The 19,969-nt window shown below is 44.1% G+C and overlaps 1 protein-coding gene across 6 annotated transcripts in view; it reads left to right on the top strand.

Annotated features, from left to right (window-relative positions):
- The window catches only part of amd1 (adenosylmethionine decarboxylase 1), a 61,183-nt gene extending 42,636 nt beyond the window's left edge, over positions 1-18,547 (top strand). For 3 of the 6 annotated variants that reach the window (XM_055665336.1, XM_055665334.1, XM_055665339.1), the window contains 8 exons: positions 490-616; positions 4,308-4,410; positions 7,816-7,905; positions 9,063-9,105; positions 11,785-11,929; positions 12,021-12,113; positions 14,294-14,449; positions 16,812-18,547. In XM_055665336.1, the coding sequence (XP_055521311.1) occupies positions 490-616; positions 4,308-4,410; positions 7,816-7,905; positions 9,063-9,105; positions 11,785-11,929; positions 12,021-12,113; positions 14,294-14,449; positions 16,812-16,949 (895 nt within the window). In that variant the 3' untranslated portion in view covers positions 16,950-18,547. The remainder of the gene's footprint in view (positions 1-489; positions 617-4,307; positions 4,411-7,815; positions 7,906-9,062; positions 9,106-11,784; positions 11,930-12,020; positions 12,114-14,293; positions 14,450-16,811) is intronic. The other 3 variants (XM_055665338.1, XM_055665337.1, XM_055665335.1) reach the window with 2 other exon arrangements.
- Positions 18,548-19,969: the final 1,422 nt, after the last annotated feature.

The raw sequence follows: 19,969 nt of genomic DNA, 5'->3' as shown, positions 1-19,969 counted from the left end.
AAATTGTTCCCAGCGTGTAGGATAGAACTAGTTTACAGGTGATTGCGGTTGGCATGTTTTTGGCAGTTTGGAAGTGCCTGTTTCCACGCTGTATCTCGAAACAAAAACTATGTGTGGGTTTGTAAGTTAATTGGGCTCTAAACATCCACAGTGTGTAGGGAGTGCATACAAAAGTGGGATAACAAAGAACTAGTGTCAACATGCGTTGGTCCACAGGTTGGTAGACGAAAATGCTGGAGAAACTCAGCAGGTGAGGCAGCTTCTATGGAGCGAAGGAAATGTGCGACGTTTCGGGTCGAGACTGATGGGTCCACAGGATGGTCGCCATGGAGTTGGTGGGCTGAATGGCCTGTTTCCATGCTGTATCTTGTAATCAATTAAAACTGTATATATATCGCAAACTCTGGATTGTGGATCAGTCTTAAGCAGCACTTAAAAAAAAAACTGATGAGAGTTCTGAAATTGACGTAAACACACCTTGTTTTTCAGTGAGAGTAGCATGTTTGTCTCCAAGAGACGTTTCATTTTGAAGACATGTGGTGCCACCCTCTTACTGCAAGCACTGGAGCCGCTGTTGGACCTTGCTCGTGAGTACTGCGGCTTTGATTCCATTCAGGTAACTTTCAACTTTCTTTGCAGGCTTTGTATCCATGCTCGCTTTAACAATAGATTTAATTAGCAGATGAATCGTGCTACTGCGGTAACGTTTACAGGTAACTAGGGAAGGGGGTTGATCTGAATGTGCAGAAGACAACAACGAACAGTTTGTTTTTTATTTTGTTTTTAAATTAGTCTACGAAATATTACTGATGTTTCAGCAAAGAGGTCCTTCTGCAGTTGTACAGAGCCCTAGTGAGACCACACCTGGAGTATTGTGTGCAGTTTTGGTCCCCTAATTTGAGGAAGGGCATTCTTGCTATTGAGGGAGTGCAGCGTAGGTTTACAAGGTTAATTCCCGGGAAGGCGGGACTGTCATATGCTGAGAGAATGGAGCGGCTGGGCTTGTATACTCTGGAGTTTAGAAGGATGAGTGGGTATCTCATTGAAACTTATAAGATTGTTAAGGGCTTGGACACACTAGAGGCAGGAAACATGTTCCTGATGTTGGGGGAGTCCAGAACCAAGGGCCACAGTTTAAGAATAAGGAGTAAGCCATTTAGAACGGAGACGAGGAAACGCTTTTTCTCACAGACAGTGGTGAGTCTGTGGAATTCTCTGCCTCAGAGGGCGGTGGAGGCCGGTTCTCTGGATGCTTTCAAGCGAGAGCTAGATAGGGCTCTTAAAAAAAATAGCGGGATCATGGCTGATCGTCCCCTATCAATAACCCGTTCCCGCCTTCTCCCCATATCCCTTGACTCCACTAGTCCCTAGACCTCTATCTAACTCTCTCTTAAATCCACCCAGTGATTTGGCCTCCACTGCCCTCTGTGACAGGGAATTCCATAAATTCACAGCTCTCTGGGTGAAAAAGTTTTTTTTCTCACCTCAGTCTTAAATGCCCTCCCCTTTATTCTAAGGCTGTGGCCCCTGGTTCTGGACTCGCCCAACATTGGGAACATTTTTCCTGCATTTAACCTGTTCCAGTCATTTTATAGTTTTGTATGCTTCTATAAGATTTACCCCTCATCCTTCTAAACTCCAGTACAAGCCTAGTCTTTTCAATCTTTCCTCATATGACAGTCCCGCCATCCCATTGTACCAGCAGGTCTAGCATCGGCCATAATGAAGAGCTGTGAAAGGTTAGTGATGGCCCATATTTGCGCCAGCCTTCCACACTAACTAGCCCCACTGCACGGAAAAATAGATCTATGGAGGGCTCTTGCAGTACAGTCAGGCCTGGATCACCTTGTAAATAAGAATATCTCTATCAGAATGCAATTCGAGCTATAATAACAAATAAGCTCATCCCTAAACGTCTGGGCCATGACCTGGGCCTGAAACGTAACCTATTCCTTCGCTCCACAGATGCTGCCTCACCCGCTGAATTTCTCCGGCATTTTTGTCTACCTTTGATTTTTCCAGCATCTGCAGTTCCTTCTTAAACACCAAGAAGAAGGAGTAGTTGGTTGTTGACCAAAGGAGGCAAGGGGGTTAAACACACCCCTGACCTCGTCAGTGGAGCTGCGCTAGAGATGATTGACAACTTCAAGTTCCTCGTCATCCATATCATCAGCAACCTAGCCTGATCTCTTTACATTGATGCCCTGATCATGAAAACACCAATGTTTTGACAGGATTCAGAATGTTCACAGGGTCACCTTGACCTTGTACAGATGTGCTCTAGAAGTGCGATGATGTGATGCATGGTATGGGTACCGACTCATGGCTACTCTTGACTGCCTGAACCTGCAGAGATTGGTGGACACAGCCCAGTCCATCACCGGCTCCTTACATCCTTCCATCCAGTCCATCTTCACAGTTTGTCGCATCAGGGAGGCTGGAGGTATCGTCAAAGATGCCTGCCCCCCCCCCCCGGCCATTCCCTCTTCATTCTTCCACCTTCTGGGAGAAGACACACAAGCTTCAAAGCTCAAACGCCCAGAACTTAAGAACGTCTGAAGTCCCCACTGCTGTCCAATTCCTGAATAAATCTTGTCTTTCAAATCCACTTCCTCGGTGCTGCCACGTACTCTTACACTTAACTCCACCTCATTCGGTTATGAACTAATCGACACTAGATCTGTTTCTAGTTTGTGCACTCCAAACTCCTCCCACCCTTGCTCCAGGGATGGTGAAAGGTGTACATTTGCCAAAACAAATTGTTTGTATTCCGTGTGAAGGATGGGAGATAAAGGAAAGCACGTCTGTGGTAGGGTGTAGCAAACAGGTTGGAATCTACTCTGAGCATTCCCAACATTAAATAAGGTTTCTGTTTGAATTTGGCTGACAGACACATTCTCAAAAGATTCTCCACTTTCCTTTATGGTGGGTATAGATTGATCTCCCTTCTTGAGATACTACTTCAATTATAAACAAATTTGAGGCTTATTTATTCTGCACTAAATTTAGCAACGAAACTGTTTGTAGGAGGATCTGACCTGATGTGTTTGTTTGCCTGCAATGCTTGATTAGCTGACATGAACAAGTTTAATCCTTAGCTGGTTTTGCTGTCTGTAGGTAAAAATAGTTTCGAGCTTGAGAGGATTGGGAGATATAGATCGGCTAGACGCACAGAGTCTCTCGCCCAGATTAGGGGAATCAAGAAACAGACAGGAATTTAGTTGAGAGATACAGCGCGGAAACAGGCCCTTTGACCCACCGTGTCTGCGCCGACCAGCGATCCCCGCACATTAACACTATCCTACACCCACGAGGGACAATTTTTAGATTTACCAAGCCATTTAACCTACCAACCGATACGTCTTTGGAGTGTGGGAGGAAACCGAAGATCTCGGAGAAAACCAACGCAGGTCACGGGGAGAATGCACAAACTCTGTGCAGACAGCACCCGTAGTCGGGATCGAACCTGGATCTCCGGCGCTGGATTCACTGTAAGGCAGCAACTCTATCGCTGTGCCACCGTGACCACCCAATCTATGGGGTACATTTTTCACGCAAAGGATGGTGGGTGTATAGAACAAGCTGTCAAAGGAGGTAGTTGAGGCAGGGTCATTTGCAACGCTTAAGAAACATTTAGACAGGTACATGGATAGGACAGATTTGGAGGGATATGGGTCAAACGCAGGCAGGAGGGACTAATGTACATGGAACATGTTGGTCAGTGTAGGCAAGTTGGGCCGAAGGCTTTTTGACTGAGCTTATATTTTAAAAAGAGAGACCTAAATGTGATTTGTTTTTTGATGAGGCCATTTCTGTTGAACACATACACTGTTATTACCATCCCTGGCTACCTGTAGCTTGATTCCTTTGGTGGGTTATTCTGGAAGCAGTTAAAGCAACACCTTTGTATCACAGATAGTCGGATGCAACGGTCGACAGAGTTCCTTTGTCCAGAAAACTCTTGAACCAATACGTTTTTTAGAATGATCTAATGGCTATTCTCATCTGCATTATTTTTATTTTCCCAGCTTTTTCAAAATGTATCTATTGTAATCTTGACCAACGTACCGGCAGTTAAATGATCAAAATGTTATGATTAGGGTCATTTTTGGAATAGATAGTAAATAGGTGGTAAAATGTGCTGTTCATAAAAATATCTGGGGTTTAATTGTGACTAAAGTTAATGAAACTGTTTTGATCTCTTCAATATTAAAACAAGTTGGTGGTATGCTAGAAGTGAGTAGATTTTAATGCACTATATTGTTTTCCATTTAATGACAAGTTCTGTGTATATGTTTCAAACACAGGATTTTTTCTATTCCCGTAAAAACTTTGTGAAGCCAGCACATCAGGAATACCCACATAGGAACTTTCAGGAGGAGGTGGAATTTCTGGATCTGGTTTTTCCAAGTAAGTTTAGATCAGTACAAATTGCATCAAGTTTTACAATTTCAGTCTAATTATGGCTCTTGGTAAAATGTGTAGGAAGGAACTGCAGACGCTGGTTTAAACTGAAGACGGACATAAAAAGCTGGAGTAACTCAGCGGGTCAAACTGCGTCTCCAGAGAGAAGGAATAGGTGACGTTTGGGGTTGAGGCCATTCTTCAGACGTGGAATGACTTTCCCCTGGTTTTTCTCCTGACTCTCAGTCTGAAGAAGGGTCTTAACCCAAAACGCCACCTATTTCTCTTCTCCAGAAATGCTGTCTGGCCCGCTGAGTTACTCCAGCTTTTTGTGTCTATTTATGGCTCTTGGTAATATATATATATGTAGAACATGGAAAAATACAGTGTCTGTGCCGAAAACAATGCCAGGTTAAACTGATCTCATTTGCCTGCATACGATCCATATCCCTCCACTCCCTGCATATACGTGTGCCTATCTAAAAGCCACTTAAATGTCACTATAGTGCCTGCCTCCACCACTACCCCTGGCAGCATATTCCAAGCACCCACCATTCTGTAAAAAATAACTTGCCCCGCACACCTCCACTATCTGTCCCCCCTCATTATCTCCACTATCTGCTCCCCTCATGGTTTTATATACTTCTATCGGGCTTCCCCTCAGCCTCCGGCATTCCAGAGATCCAATCTCGCATGGATTCATAGAATGATACAGTGTGGAAGCAGGCCCTTCGGCCCAACTTGCCCACGCCGCCAATATGTCCCAGCTACAATAGTCCCACCTGCCTGCATTTGTTCCATATCCCTCCAAACCTGTCCTATCCGTGTACCCATCTCACTGTTTCTTAAATGTTGGGATAGTCCCAGCCTCAACTACCTCCTCCAGCAGCTCGTTCCATACACCCACCAGCCTTTGTGTGAAAATAAGTAGCCCTCAGATTCCTATTAAATCTTTTCCCTTTCACCATGAAACTATGTCCTCTGGGCCTCGATTCCCCTACTCTGGGCAAGAGATTTTGTGCATTTACCCGATCTATTCCTATCATAATTTTATACCCCTCTATAAGATCACCCCTCATCCTTCTGCTCTCCAAGGAATAGAGACCCAGCCTACTCAACCTCTCCCAAAACCTCAGACCCTCTAGTCCTGGCAACATCCTCATAAATCTTCCCTGAACCCTTTCAAGCTTGACAATATCTTTCCTATAACATGGTGCCCAGAACTGAACACAATATTCTAAATGCGGTCTCACCAGCGTCTTATACAACTGCAACATGACCTCCCAACTTCTATACTCAATACTCTGACTGATGAAGGCCAATGTGCCAAAAGCCTTTTTGATCACCTTATCTACCTGCGACTCGACCTTCAAGGAACCATGCACCTGTACTCCTAGATCCCTCTGCTCTACAACACTACCCAGAGGCCTACCATTTACACGATGCCCTTGTTCGACATAGCAAGAGGATTTGAGTATAGGAGCAGGGAGGTTCTACTGCAGTTGTACAGGGTCTTGGTGAGACCACACCTGGAGTATTGCGTGCAGTTTTGGTCTCCAAATCTGAGGAAGGACATTATTGCCATAGAGGGAGTGCAGAGAAGGTTCACCAGACTGATTCCTGGGATGTCAGGACTGTCTTATGAAGAAAGACTGGATAGACTTGGTTTATACTCTCTGGAATTTAGGAGATTGAGAGGGGATCTTATAGAAACTTACAAAATTCTTAAGGGGTTGGACAGGCTAGATGCAGGAAGATTGTTCCCGATGTTGGGGAAGTCCAGGACAAGGGGTCACAGCTTAAGGATAAGGGGGAATCCTTTAAAACCGAGATGAGGAGAACGTTTTTCACACAGAGAGTGGTGAATCTCTGGAACTCTCTGCCACAGAGGGTGGTTGAGGCCAGTTCATTGGCTATATTTAAGAGGGAGTTAGATGTGGCCCTTGTGGCCAAGGGGATCAGAGGGTATGGAGAGAAGGCAGGTACGGGATACTGAGTTGGATGATCAGCCATGATCATATTGAATGGCGGTGCAGGCTCGAAGGGCCGAATGGCCTACTCCTGCACCTAATTTCTATGTTTCTATCCCAAAATGCAACACCTCGCACTTCTCTGTATTAAATTCCATCTACCATTCCTCCGCCCACCTGGCCAATCGATCAAGATCCTGCTGCAATCGTTCACAACCATCTCCACTATCTGCAAAACCACTACCTTATGTATCATCAGCAAACTTGCTGATCTTGCCCTGTATGTTCTCATCCAAATCATTGATGTAGATAACAAACAGTAACGGGCCCAGCACCGAACCCTGAGGCACACCACTAGTCACAGGCCTCCAGTCAGAGAAGCAACCTTCCACCATCACCTTCTGCTTCCTTCCATGAAGCCAATTTTCTATCCATTCAGCTATCTCGCCTTTGATCCCATGCGATCTAACCTTCTAGAGCAGCCTACCATGCGGAACCTTGTCGAATGCCTTACTGGAGTCCATGTACACAACATCTACAGCTCTGCCCTCATCGACCTTTTTGGTCGTCTTCAAAAAACTCTAAATCAGATTTGTGAGACAGGGCCTCCCAAGTACAAAGCCATGCTGACTGTCCCTAATCAGCCTTTGCCCATCCAAATGCCTGTATGACCTATCCCTCAGAATTCTCTCTAGTAACTTTCCAACAACAGATGTTAAGCTCATCGGCCTATAGTTCCCTGCAGCCCTTCTTGAAAAGAGGCACAACATTTGCCACCCTCCAGTCTTCCGGCACCTCTCCTGTATTTAAGGACGACTCGTAAATTTCAACCAGCCTCTGCTTGTAGCTAATGCTTCCTAATCCAGAATGCTATACTTTGTTCTTGAAAAAAGAAGTGTCATACCCAGTATTGAAGTGCTACTGGATACGAATGATTAAAGCTACACCTCAATTCTGGATGAGAAAATAATCAGACTTCTCAGTGAAATAGTCATTGTAAATTGCACATGCACAAAGATAAGATGGGATGAATGAGGACTTCAACTCAATGGTAGCACCATTATTTGTATGGGAAGAGAAATGCTTAATGTTGATAAGTAATTCTTCCATCTTATGTACCTGGTGTCATCTTCAACAATTCACAATTGTGTCTCATAGAAGCAGAGTAATATATACCCAGCCATACCAGAGTGATGGTCTCCATTTCCCTAAATAATCCCGTATCTTGTCTCTAAGGAATGCTAAGAAAGGGGAATGTTGGAATAGCTTTGCTTTTTCTTTGTACTGGGAATGAATTTGTATTTGGCCCTGTTAGCTAGAATAGAAGTTGTTTCTCTTCATCAAAATGAAGAGACCAATATCCAACCTGTGCTCACTTTCTTTTTCCACTCCTGCTCTCTGTCGTTGGAGTTTAATTTCTGCTATTGTCTTGATATTTCAGAGAGCCACGAACTAAAAAAGACACACAGTGCTGGAGTAACTCAGCGGGTCAGGCAGCATCTCTGGAGAACATGGATAGGTGACGTTTCGGGTCGGGAACCTTCTTCAGACTGATTGTGGGTGGGGAGGGGGAGAAAGCTAAGATGAGGAGGGTCAGCACAAAGCCTGGCGACTGATAGGTTGATACAGGTGTAGATGGGTTGTTGGCAGGCAGATAGTTGGATGAGGCCAGAGATGAAATGTCAGAAGGTGTAAGACAAGCTTAGAAGAGTTCTTCTTCTTGAGTTTGAGGCAGCAGAAGTCCGCAGCAGGGTGATGCCACCCGGCTCGACATCCGTAGGTGCCCGCCGCTGCTGTCTCTGTTTGTTGTCGTTCGCCCGACTGAGGTCAGTTGACGGGCTCACCACGGGGAGGTCGAAAACATGAAGAGGTGAGAGTTGTGAAGCCAGAGGAAGGAATAAGGTCGGAGGGGAAAGGGGTAAAATGGGTGCGGGTCGAGTTGGGGCACAGGGAAGGGGGGGGGGGGGGGGGGGAGGGGGAAAGAATGTATGTAGGTAGGGTAGTTGACAAATTGGAGAATTCAATGTTCGTACCGTTGGGGTGTAAGCTGCCCAGGCAGAATATGAGATTCTCCAGTTTGCGTGTGGCCTCACTCTGGTAATGGAGAGGGCCCAGGACAGAAAGATCAGTGTGGGAATGGGATGGGGAGATCCAATAGGCTTTGGCGGACTGAGCACAAGTGTTTGGCGATGGTCGCTGAATCAACGCTTGGTCTCGCCGCCGGTGTAAAGGAAGCCACGCCAGGAGCAGCGAATGAGGATAGATGAGGCCACAAACTAATTGATTTTGATGGCAGGCTGGGCAGCTACTCGAGGGAGAGCAAAAGAGAATCGATTGATTTTTCAGATCAATGACCTTTGCAGTAGCAACTATTCCATGCAATATATTTATTTCCGTTCCTCGCTTTCCTTCCCGATCTCGGGACAATCCCAAAGTGGTTTTGTTCTTCCTCGCAACTAAATAGAAAAATGATCATAAGCTGCCATAAGCACCACGATAACTTGTCTCTTCATTGGTCCGTTTCAGCAAATGGGAATACCAAGCTAACTCGCAATCAAATCTCAATCTTGTTTGGCATTTCAGTTCTGGGTAGAATCAGTGAAGTACATTTTGAAATTTTAAATCCAAAATTTGAGATTTTACAAATTAACCATTCCTAATGGTGATTTATTTTTCATTCTTTACCAGATGGGGCAGCCTATTGTATGGGACGTATCAATTCTGATTGCTGGTAAGTTGCTTTATTATACTCTTTTTAATTGCTTGTATGGGTGTAGACAATAGGTGCAGGAGGAGGCCATTCGGCCATTCAATGTGATCATGACTGATCATCCCCAATCCGTACCCTGTTCCTGCCTTCTCCCCGTATCTCCTGACTCCACTATCTTTAAGAGCCCCATCTAGCTCTCTCTTGAAAGTATCCAGAGGACCGGCCTCCACTGCCCTCTGAGGCAGAGAATTCCAGAGACTCACAACTCTCTGTGAGAAAAACTGTTTCCTCGTCTCCGTTCTAAATGGCTTACCCCTTATTCTTAATCTGTGGCCCCTGGTTCTGGACTCCCCCAACATCGGGAACATGTTTCCTGCCTCTAGCGTGTCCAAACCCTTAATAATCTTACATGTTTCAATAAGATATCCTCTCATCCTTCTAAATTCCAGAGTATACAAGCCCAGCCGCTCCATTCTCTCAGCATAGGATCCAATTAACTTTTAAATGCTAAGAATATTACCTTTCGCCATGAAATGACACACATTGCTGGAGTAACTCAGCAGGCCAGGCAGCATCCTTCTCGTGTATGGAGTTGTAGGTCAACTTGTTCTCTTTGATCTTCTGTTTGTGCACGTCGGGTTGATTGCATTAGTCGAAACAGACCACGTGAAGGTTGCAATCTCCCACCCCAGGCAGCATGCTTGGAGAAGATGGATAGGTGACATTTAGGATCAGGGCCCTTTAGACTTTTCCATTGACCTTATTTGTTTTCAAATGATGTAATATTTCGGGCCATGTCAAACCATGGGAAAGGCAACACAATGACAAGCTTGTAATTAATTTCACCTTGTATTGCTCTTTTAGTTCCTAGTTGATTCAAACCTAGGTTATGGGTGAACACCAACTGTACTACATAGAACATGAGCATAGAACAGTGGAGCTCAGGAACAGCTCTGCGGCCCTCAATGTCCCTGCTGCACATGAAGCCAAGATAAACTCAACTCATCTCATCTGCCCATACATGATCCATGTCCATTCCCCGGGATGTCCATGTGCCTATCCAAAAGCCTCTTAAATGCCACTATCGTATCTGCCTCCATCACAATGATTGGCAGCAACTTCCATGTCTAGGACAGGTTTAAAAGGATATGGGCCAAATGCAGGCAGGTGGGACTAGTGTAAATCGGCAACTTGGTCCAAAGGGCCTGTTTCCACTGTAAGACTCTATTAATCTAATCCAAGAGTTCCCAACCTGGGCTAAATTTAGTTACCCCAGGGGGTAAACTTTGCCAACCCAGGGGGTAAATTTGTTGATTCTGGATTTGTACATATTTTTTCTCATTGACTGACTGCTTGGTTCTGGTATCTGTTCATTATTAGTTGTTCATAAATAAGTGAAAGAACATTGTTATCATGTGCTATTAATAGTTGCCTGGGGTAAACGGGACGAAAAATGTTGAGAACCCCTGATCTAATCCATCACCCTCTGTGTTAAAAAGGTAACTCACCCTACAGAGCTCCTTCATATGTTAACCCTTTCCCCTTAAAGCTGTGCCCTCTAGTCTTTCACCTTTCCACCCTGGGATAAAGGTTGTGACTGTCTACCCTATCTACACCTCATAGTGGTATGTACTTCTATCAGGAATCCCATCCACCTCCGGCGTTCCAGAGAAAACAGTCCATCTGCGTAAAGCTCTTCTTGTGGCTAATACCCCCTGGTTCAGGCATCATTCTGGTAAACCTCTTGTGCACCGATGCCTCGACATTACTGTAATGGGGGTAACCAGAACTGCACCCGATATTCCAAATGCCATCTAACCCAAGTCCTATAGTTCTAGCTGCGTCATGACTTGGTCTCTTATACTCTATGCCCTGGCCAATGAAGGCAAGCATACGGTTTGCCTTCTTTCTTTCTTTCTTTCAAAATCTTTTTAACAGTTTTTTTCCCAAAAACAAAAACAAAACAAAACAAAAAGAATAATGATAAACATAACAATGATATTGATACATAGGGATCAGGATTACATTAATAACAGGTATAACCTATATATGAGTTCAGTGTCAAAATACACATTGAATATATTAAAAAAAAGAGAGAAAAAACGAAATCCCCCGAAACTAGAAAAAAAAAGCAAAACAGAATCTGGGCTGCAAAGAATTTCAACAATTTAAGTCCTTGTTTGTCGTCAAGTCCGTTCCACTGTATAAAGGTAAAATAATTATTATAATGGTTGGAGAGTATATGCATTCTATCTCAAGTTCAAGTGAGTTTATTGTCATGTGTCCCTGTATAGGACAATGAAATTCTTGCTTTGCTTCAGCACAACAGAACATAGTAGGCATTTACTACAAAACAGATCAGTGTGTCCATATACCATAATATAAATATATACACACATGAATAAATAAACTAATAAAGTGCAAATAACAGAAAATGGGTTATTAATAATCAGAGTTTTGTCCGAGCCAGGTTTATCTTCTTGCATTATCTTCCTGCGTGACTACCTTCAGGGAGCAGTGGGCTTGCACCTCAAGGTCCTACTGTACATCAATGTAATTAAAGGTTATGCCATTAACTGTGTACTTTTCCCCTTGCATTCAAACGCTGAATTGTTGGAAGCTGTGCGCTGTATTTAGTATTGTATTTAGTTGGCATTTGTGAAAGGTGTGGTTTAATACAAATGTCATTGTTTGGTCCAGGTATCTTTACACTCTGGATATGTCGGAGGATAGTGGGATCAAACAGCCAGATCAGACACTCGAGGTACTGATGAGCCAGCTTGATCCAGCTGTCATGGACCAGTTCTTCATGAAAGATGGTGTTACTGTAAATGAAGTCACTCGAGTATGTATTAACTTGTAACATTCAAAAAAGACACGGGCTTTTTATAAAAAAGAGATCCTACAAAATCTTCAATTTTGGCTTTTGGTTTCAGATGAGTGGAATTCGTGACCTGATACCAGGTTCAGTGATTGATGCCACATTGTTCGATCCTTGTGGCTATTCAATGAATGGAATGAAAGTGGATGTGAGTATGTGCCCTGTATTACTAAATGTCTGCCTCTCCCCTTCCCCCCTCTACCCTCACCCCCCTCTCCACCCCTCTACCCTCCCCCTCCCCCTCTCCCTTGTTTCATTTAATCTTTCACATCTCTCCAACAACTGTGGCTGGCAGAGTGGCGCAGCGGTAGAGTCGCTGCCTGCCGGCGCCAGAGATTCGGCTTCCACCCTGACTATGGGTTCTGTCTGTGTCAAGTTTGTACGTTCTCCCTGTGACCACGTTGGTTTCTTCCAGGTGCTCCATTTTTCTGCCGCACTCCAAAGACGTGCGGGTTTGTTGGTTAATTGGTTTTTGTAAATTCCCCCTCACGTCGAGGGGGCAATAGTGTGAACGGGTGATCGATGGGCGGCATGGACTCGGTGAGCCGAAGGGCCTGTTTTCATGGCACATCTCTAAACAAAGACATTAGTGGACTCGTGTTGTCTTTCTTTGAACACAACTGGTGAAGCAGGGCTTTCCCACTCAGCAAAGTATTTGAATATCAGTTCTATTATTGAGATAGCCCATGAGAGGGAACAAAATGCTTCTAAGATGCACCTATTTTTTTGCATTAATAGCTTTGGAACATGGGTCAGCATAGATTTCCATAAAAATAGGCTAAATGTACCTGAAATAATGAAATGGCAGACCACACCCAGCTATCGTCAGGTGGAATAAGACATCTTGCATTGGAAGCCAATACTCCACAAGGAAATATCAGTTAGCCAATCCTCCCAGGCCTACAGAATGTTATTCATGGTCATAGATTTATATATAGAATCACAGTAGCCCAGCTCATCCATGCCAACCAAGTTGCCCCATCTAAGTTAGTCCCATCTGCTTGAATTTGGCCCATAAACTTTGGTGTAACTCAGCGGGATAGGCAACATCTCTGGAGAAAAAAACATCGGTGAAGGGTGGCGGCCCGAAACTTCACATCTTCAGTTCCTTGCTACACAAACCTCTAATCCATTCCTATCCATTTACCTGTCCAAGTGTCTTTTATATCTTGTTATATCATCTGCCTCTTCCGAAAGTGCTGTTCAACCTTGTTCAGCTGACGTTTAGGACATGCCAGCTACCAATGTTTAGGTTGTATTTAACACTAGTAAAAATGACTTGAAGAGCGACACGTCTGTCTTTGTGTATCCCATCAGAATGGATTACAGAGATGAAGAAAGCATTTTTCTCTTGCAGGGGCTGAGTGCTTCCAACAATTTTCCCATTTCTCCCGAATATTTGCATCACTTATAACCTTCCATGGTTCCCTCTTATTTTCTTTTCCTTCCCCTTCGAGAAGAATCGGTTCAGGCCATCACACCTCGGTCATTTCCACAAACTGTGTAGCCTATTCCTTGCAAATGCAATCAGTGCATGTCTTACTTCAATAACCCAAGTGGTCAAACTTCATGAGATCCAGGAGCAGAATTAGGCCATTTAGCCCATCAAGTCTACTCTGCCATTCAATCACGGCTGATCTATTTTCCCCTCTCAACCCCATTCTCCTGCCTTCTCCCCATTATTCCTGACACTCATACTAATTAAACGTAAAAGTATCCTGGGCACAAAACATTATTTTTCCTTAGCAGACGGCAAGAATGCATATTTTGAACCATTGTGATCCAGTAGAGATCTAAATCTGCGATCTACAACTAAAATATTTAAATACTTCATTTAAGCAGCTTAATGAAACCTCCAAAAAAAAAATCCTACAGTGTTGGAGTAACTCATCGGGTCAGGCAGCATCTCCTAGAGAATGGATAGGTAATGTTTTGGGTCAGGACCCTCTCACTGCTCCCCCTTTGATTCCTGCTCTTTAACCATAAACGGTCCCAACACAAGACGTCACCTATCCATGTTCTCCGCAAATGCTGCCTGACCCGCTGAGTTACTCCAGCACTCTGTGAAACGTCATCTATCCATGTTCTCCACAGATGCTGCCTGACCCACTGAGTTACTCCAGCATTTTCTTTTTTGTAAACCAGCATAATTTGTTCCTCGTGTCTCAAACAAAATCTGTTGCTTCATTTCTTCAGCAGTGATATATACCAGATCAGATTTTATAGTGTAAACATATTGATTAGCGAAGAATGTTTTTTATTTTGTGAGTCTGCTAATAATGATTTAAAAACGGCTTGTGATTGAATTCTATTCTTTTTTTGTTTTAGGGAACTTACTGGACAATTCACATTACCCCAGAGCCAGACTTTTCCTACGTTAGTTTTGAGACTAACCTGGCCCAGACTTCGTATGATGATCTGATCAATACAATTGTCGATGTTTTTAAGCCAGGGAAATTTGTTACCACCCTTTTTGTTAATCAGGTGAGAATCCAGATCTCCATCCAAACCATTTCTGTGCACCCTAGATTGGGATTGGGGGGGAGGGTTGTGAAATCTTGGCAGTCTAATTTTGGAAATTGAAATTAATTTAATGTTTTAAATCTTGGAACCAAAAAGTTGATCAGTGGAAGTGAATGGAAATGCTGAGATTGGAATAAACACCAAACAGCTTTGCTATTTGGAGAATGACGTGTGCTGGCCTTGACAGCCTAATCCACATGCTTTACATACAACACAGGAACGGGCCTTGCGGCCTACAATGTCCGTGTCCAACGCGACCCCAAGTTAAACTAGTCTCTGCCTGCAGTCAATCCATATCTTTCCATTCCAAGCATATTCATATGCCTATCCAAAAGCCTCTTAAACACCACATTCATGTCTGCCTCCTCCTCCACCAACACCATGTTCCATGCACCCACCATCCTCTGTAAAAAAAAAAATGCAACTCACACTTCTGTTAAACGTTGCCCCTCTTATCCTAATAGTATTTGATATTTCCAACTTGGGATAATGTTCTGTGTCTCCTCTACCTATGCTTCTCATAATTGTATATACTTCTATCAGGTCTCCCTTTGACCTCTGCATTTCCAGAGAAAACAATCTATAATTGTAGCTATAACACCAGGCAGCATTCTAATCAAGTTCCTCTGGACCCTTTCCAAAGTCTCCCCATCCTTCCTGTAATGGGGCGACCAGAACTGCACACAATACTCCAAACGTGGCTTGACCAAAGTACTATGAAGATACATGTCTTCCTGACTCCTACTCAATGCCCCAACTGATGAAGGCAAGCTTGCCATGGGCTTTCTTTACCACTCACTCTACTTGTGTTGCCACTTGCAGGGAGCTGTGGGCTTAAGACTCTCAAGACCCCTCTGTACATCAATGTTGTTAAGGGTCTTGCCATTAATTATACAGTCGACCCTTATTAAAGACTTCTCTAGAGCGTATTCTGATTATAGTGGACACCTGTCTTTTTACGAACACAATAGATACACAGTGGAAGGACATTGACATTGACAAGCAGTGGCTTGTGTCGACACACGTGCAACAATGCTCTCTTTAGCAGTGTCACAAACAGCTTTTAGTATTTTTGGCTTGCAGTAACAAAAATACATTTTGGCTACTAAAAATAACTTTGTATTTCAGAACAACTTGTTTCACAGAGTGAAGGGAATGCCTTACTCGGTTATAGTGGACAATTAACCATAACAGACACCTTTTTTTATCTCCCCCCCCCCCCCCCCCCCTCGCTCCCCATGGTCTGTTATAATGAGGGTTACCTGTATATATTGCCTTTTATAAAATCAAGTACCACCCCCCCACCCCAGCATGAAGTCTGCTCTACTTCCCTCTGGCTGAAGCTAATGACTTACATCTGGTGTTTCTTCTGGTCTGATATTAAAGATCCCTTAATTATTTTGTGTTGGTCCATTTTTGTAATAGTCCTACCTGTAGTTGCAACTTCCATATATGGAATCGTAGTCATACAGTCAATGGGGTTAGGAGAGAGAGAGAGATAGATCAGCAATGATTGAATGATGGAGTAGACTTGATGGGCCACATAGCCTAATTCTACTCCTCTCATTATGGCCTTATGAGCATGGAAACATGCCCTTCAGCTCAATCTGTCCAAGCCAACCAAGATGCTCCGTCTCCGCTAGTCCTGTTTGTCCACTTTTCCTATCTGTATCTACTCAAATGTCTCTTAAATGCTGAAGGGTCTCAATCCAAAATGTTACCCGTTCCTTCCGTCCAGAGATGCTGCCTGTCCCACTGAGTTACTCCAGTATTTTGTGTCTATTTCCTCTTAAATGCTGTCACGGTACCAGTTCCCTAGTGGCTTGTTCCATATCCACAAATCCCTTTTGATTAGATTTTTACTCAATGCTTAATTGAACCAAGAGCCAAACACAGTGCTGGGAGAACCTGGGGTCAGTTAGCATCTGGTGAGGGAATGGTAGTCGATAATTCAGATCAGAACCCTTCTCCAGCACCAGAAGCCTGGGTTCGATCCTGACTACGGGTGCTGTCTGTATGGAGTTTGTACGCTCTTCCCGGGACCTGCGCAGGTTCAACCCGAGATCTTCGGTTTCCTCCCATACTCTAACGACGTACATGTTTTATAGGTTAATTGGCTTGGCATAGAAAAGTAAAATTGCCGTGTGTGTGTGTTAGTGTGTGTATGTAGATTCAGTGGGCCAAAGGGCCTGTTTCCGCGCTGTATCTCTAAACTAAACTAACCTGCAAGCTCTTTTGTCTCCACTTCATGGCACAAAGTTCTGGGTGGGTGAACGATAAAATTGCCAAACCTTCTCTTTAATGGTTTCTCTTTTCTCCGCAGAACTCCAAATGTCGTAGTTCGTTTTCTTCTGCCCAGGACATTGAAGGATTCAAGCGCCTCGATCGCCAGTGTGCCCAGTTCAATAATTACAACTTTGTCTTTACTAGTTACGTCAAGAAGTGTCGACAGCAGAGTTGAATAGTAAAAGTGAAAAAACGCGAGAAGAAAATGTGCAAAGAAACTTGTGGCAGTTCACTAGTTGAGGGTAGCAAGGGCCAAACTTCACACTGCCACTGTTGTATCCATTTTGTAGGCCCTCTATGTAATCTTAGAATTGTGTCAAGTTTGAAATGTACGCGTTATTGTAACAAAACGTTGGATATCTTGCATGAATGCTCCTTTCTCTGTTTAGATATGCTAGGCCATTCTTGCTGTGGTATTGAAGTGCATGTAGAACAGTCCCGTGCTTATTGTTTACAGTTATATAACAATTGCAAAGTTAGAAATGTGTGGTATGTAGATTTTCTACAGGTGACGCCAAAAATCCTCCACAGACAAGGTTTTCGCCCTCATTAGAAGTGAACCCTGGCATGCTTTGAGCAGTTTTGGTTTCCTTTCATTCCTATTTTCTCCAATAAATTTCTAGCTATCGATCAATTTTCCTTGCACAGTCCTAGCACTGGGATAGCTTCAGTAGTCGGATCGGGCTCATTATATGTGGTAGATTTTTTTTGTGATGTGTGATTGGATGATTTTAATCTTTTTATTTGGATTTAAGATGAAAATTTGCTGCGCAGTTTTAATTTAACGTGACTGAAAAGATGTTGAACTTTCTAGCTTAAGCATGCCAGGAATCACCTCAAAATATGATCTGTGGGTTCCCTAATTAAACAGGCACTGTGTAAATTGTAATATTCCACATTTTTGTAATCATTTTTGATTAAGCAGAAAAGACAATTGAACATTCGGAACATAATCCAAGGACACCTTGTCTTTTCTCTCCTTTATCACTTGGTGATACAAATTTTTTTTTTTTTTTTTTACTTCATTAGGATTGTATGAGGTAGTATGGACACATGTAGAGAAAGGATGCCCAGGGAGGTATGATAAAATTGAAATATTAGTTGCTTATAATCAAAAGATGGTTTTTGGCTAATTGCCACTGATTTCCTGCTGTTTTGGGCTGACTTCTAGTAGTTTGAGGTTGTTTTTGAACTTCTCTAAGCATACACGATGTGGCATTTGTCTCTTGAATATTTGAACAGTAACTTTGGTTAATCTTGGTACGCTTTTTTCAATCTTCTAAAATGTGGTTGTTGGTTAAGTGCTGTGTTGCACGCACTTCACTGAGTGAGGTTTCAGTTTGAAAGCTAAACTTTGCCATGGTTTGTTTTGGCATTGAGAGAAACGATCCATAAAGGATGGGTGAGCTTGCTGGTGGACCAATCTTTATTTTGTTAAATTAAGACTTTATTCAATCTTTAACAATTGTGAGCACATCCTCGAGCCTTAAGTTACCAAACCATTCAATTCCATTTATGAGCTGCTGTCTATGTTGCTTGAGTTGGCCAAACGGTGCACTCGTGTTGAAATATATAATTTTTATAACAGTCGGCAGCCTCCACTGTGAACGATGAGGATATTTGCTCATTGGTACCTTTAATTGTACCTATTGAGGGGAGATTTTGGCACCAATTAAAAAAAAATAATTAATGCCAAGTTGTTTAAATATTTAAAGTTCTGAAATCTTTTATCTGTACCACAAGATGCGTCAATAAATTTTAAGATTTATGGTATCTGCTCATTTCATCCGATTCTGCTTCAGTTTTTGCCCATTGAGCGGTGTGTGTTATTTCTCGCATTCACATGTGGAAATCTATAAAAACTCTCATTTTGTCATCTTTCAGTTGGCGTTGTTTTTAAATTTGCGCAAAAACGGTACCCTATGTCGCTAGGATTTTTTCCACCACCTTACTCCTCTGCTCCAAGCACACCACGTGGGATATTACAAAAGTTATGAAGGTTTAAAAAATCACCCGATTGGCCTTCTCGCCTGTCAGTCACCATGAAGGTAACACCCCTTCCGGCATCCGCTGTCAATCACCGGGGCGAGGAGGCCGGGCTTGAGTCAGTCAGCCGGAACCCGGAAGCCGTGAGTGAGAGTTGAGTCCAGAACTGTGAGTCCACAAGCCATGACTGAGTGAACTGTGAGTCCACAAGCCGTGACTGAGTGAACTGTGTGTCCACCCCCATCCACATCCCCCTCCCCTCGCACACCGCCACCCACACCCCCCGCGGCAGGCCACGGCAGTGCTCCCTCCCCCCCACCCCACTGGCCCCTGCCTGAAGCAGTCCCCCTCCCCGGCTACAGAAAGGTCCCACCGGCCCCCACCTGAAGCCTCCCCGTCCCCAGCTGCAGAACTAGCCTAAGAATCCATTCGGCCCACAATCTCCATACTAGACCTCTGGAAACCAGTCCCTTCGGTTCACAACACCCATACTAGCCCCACAGAGAACCCACTGGCCACAGCCTGAAGCCATGCCCCTCCCCTGGCTGCAGGACGCTCCCCCCACCAGCCCCCGCCTGAAGCCGACCCCCTCCCCTGGCTGCAGAACGCAACAGGAAAGAATGGACTGACTAAATTTCCTCTTTAACGTTTAAATTGTTGTTATATTTTAAGAGTCATTCCCATTTAAAGCTTTAATAAATCCCTTTTCCAACTGCGCAGTAATACCTGCGTGTTCTACGTCACAATGGGAACCCAATGGGGGGGAATGGGTGGGCGGCCAGAGCCGCTAAGAGTGGATGGAGGGGGGGGGGGGATGGAGTGAGTGTGTGGGCGAGGGGGGTAAGGGGTGGGGTGAGGGGAGGAGGGGGGATCATGTGCGTCACAACGGGAACCCGTCAGCGGCGCCTGCGTAGTTGGGGGCTATGCATCAGTGGTGGAATATTGCGTTGGGGGACCAGACCTTCCGTGAGAATGGGACCCAACTGGTCCCACTTAGTCTAGTTGTAAAATAAAAGTGGGAATGTTAGAAATCTTAGAGGTGTATAAAATCATGAGGGTGTGGCGTCAGCTGATGGTCAGCCCACTTCCGGTCAAACCCGCATCAGTGGTTACGAGGGCAGTCACGTGACATCAAGGGTTAAGGGGAATGTCCTGCTACATAAGCAGATCTGGGAATCGCCTCAGTTGGTCGCCAGTAAAGGCCGCATC

The sequence above is a fragment of the Leucoraja erinacea genome, unplaced genomic scaffold (genome assembly GCF_028641065.1).
Source record: "Leucoraja erinacea ecotype New England unplaced genomic scaffold, Leri_hhj_1 Leri_117S, whole genome shotgun sequence".
Lineage (NCBI taxonomy): Eukaryota > Metazoa > Chordata > Chondrichthyes > Rajiformes > Rajidae > Leucoraja > Leucoraja erinaceus.
Note: the sequence above shows the minus strand (reverse complement) of the source record. Positions and strands in the feature narration are given on the sequence as shown.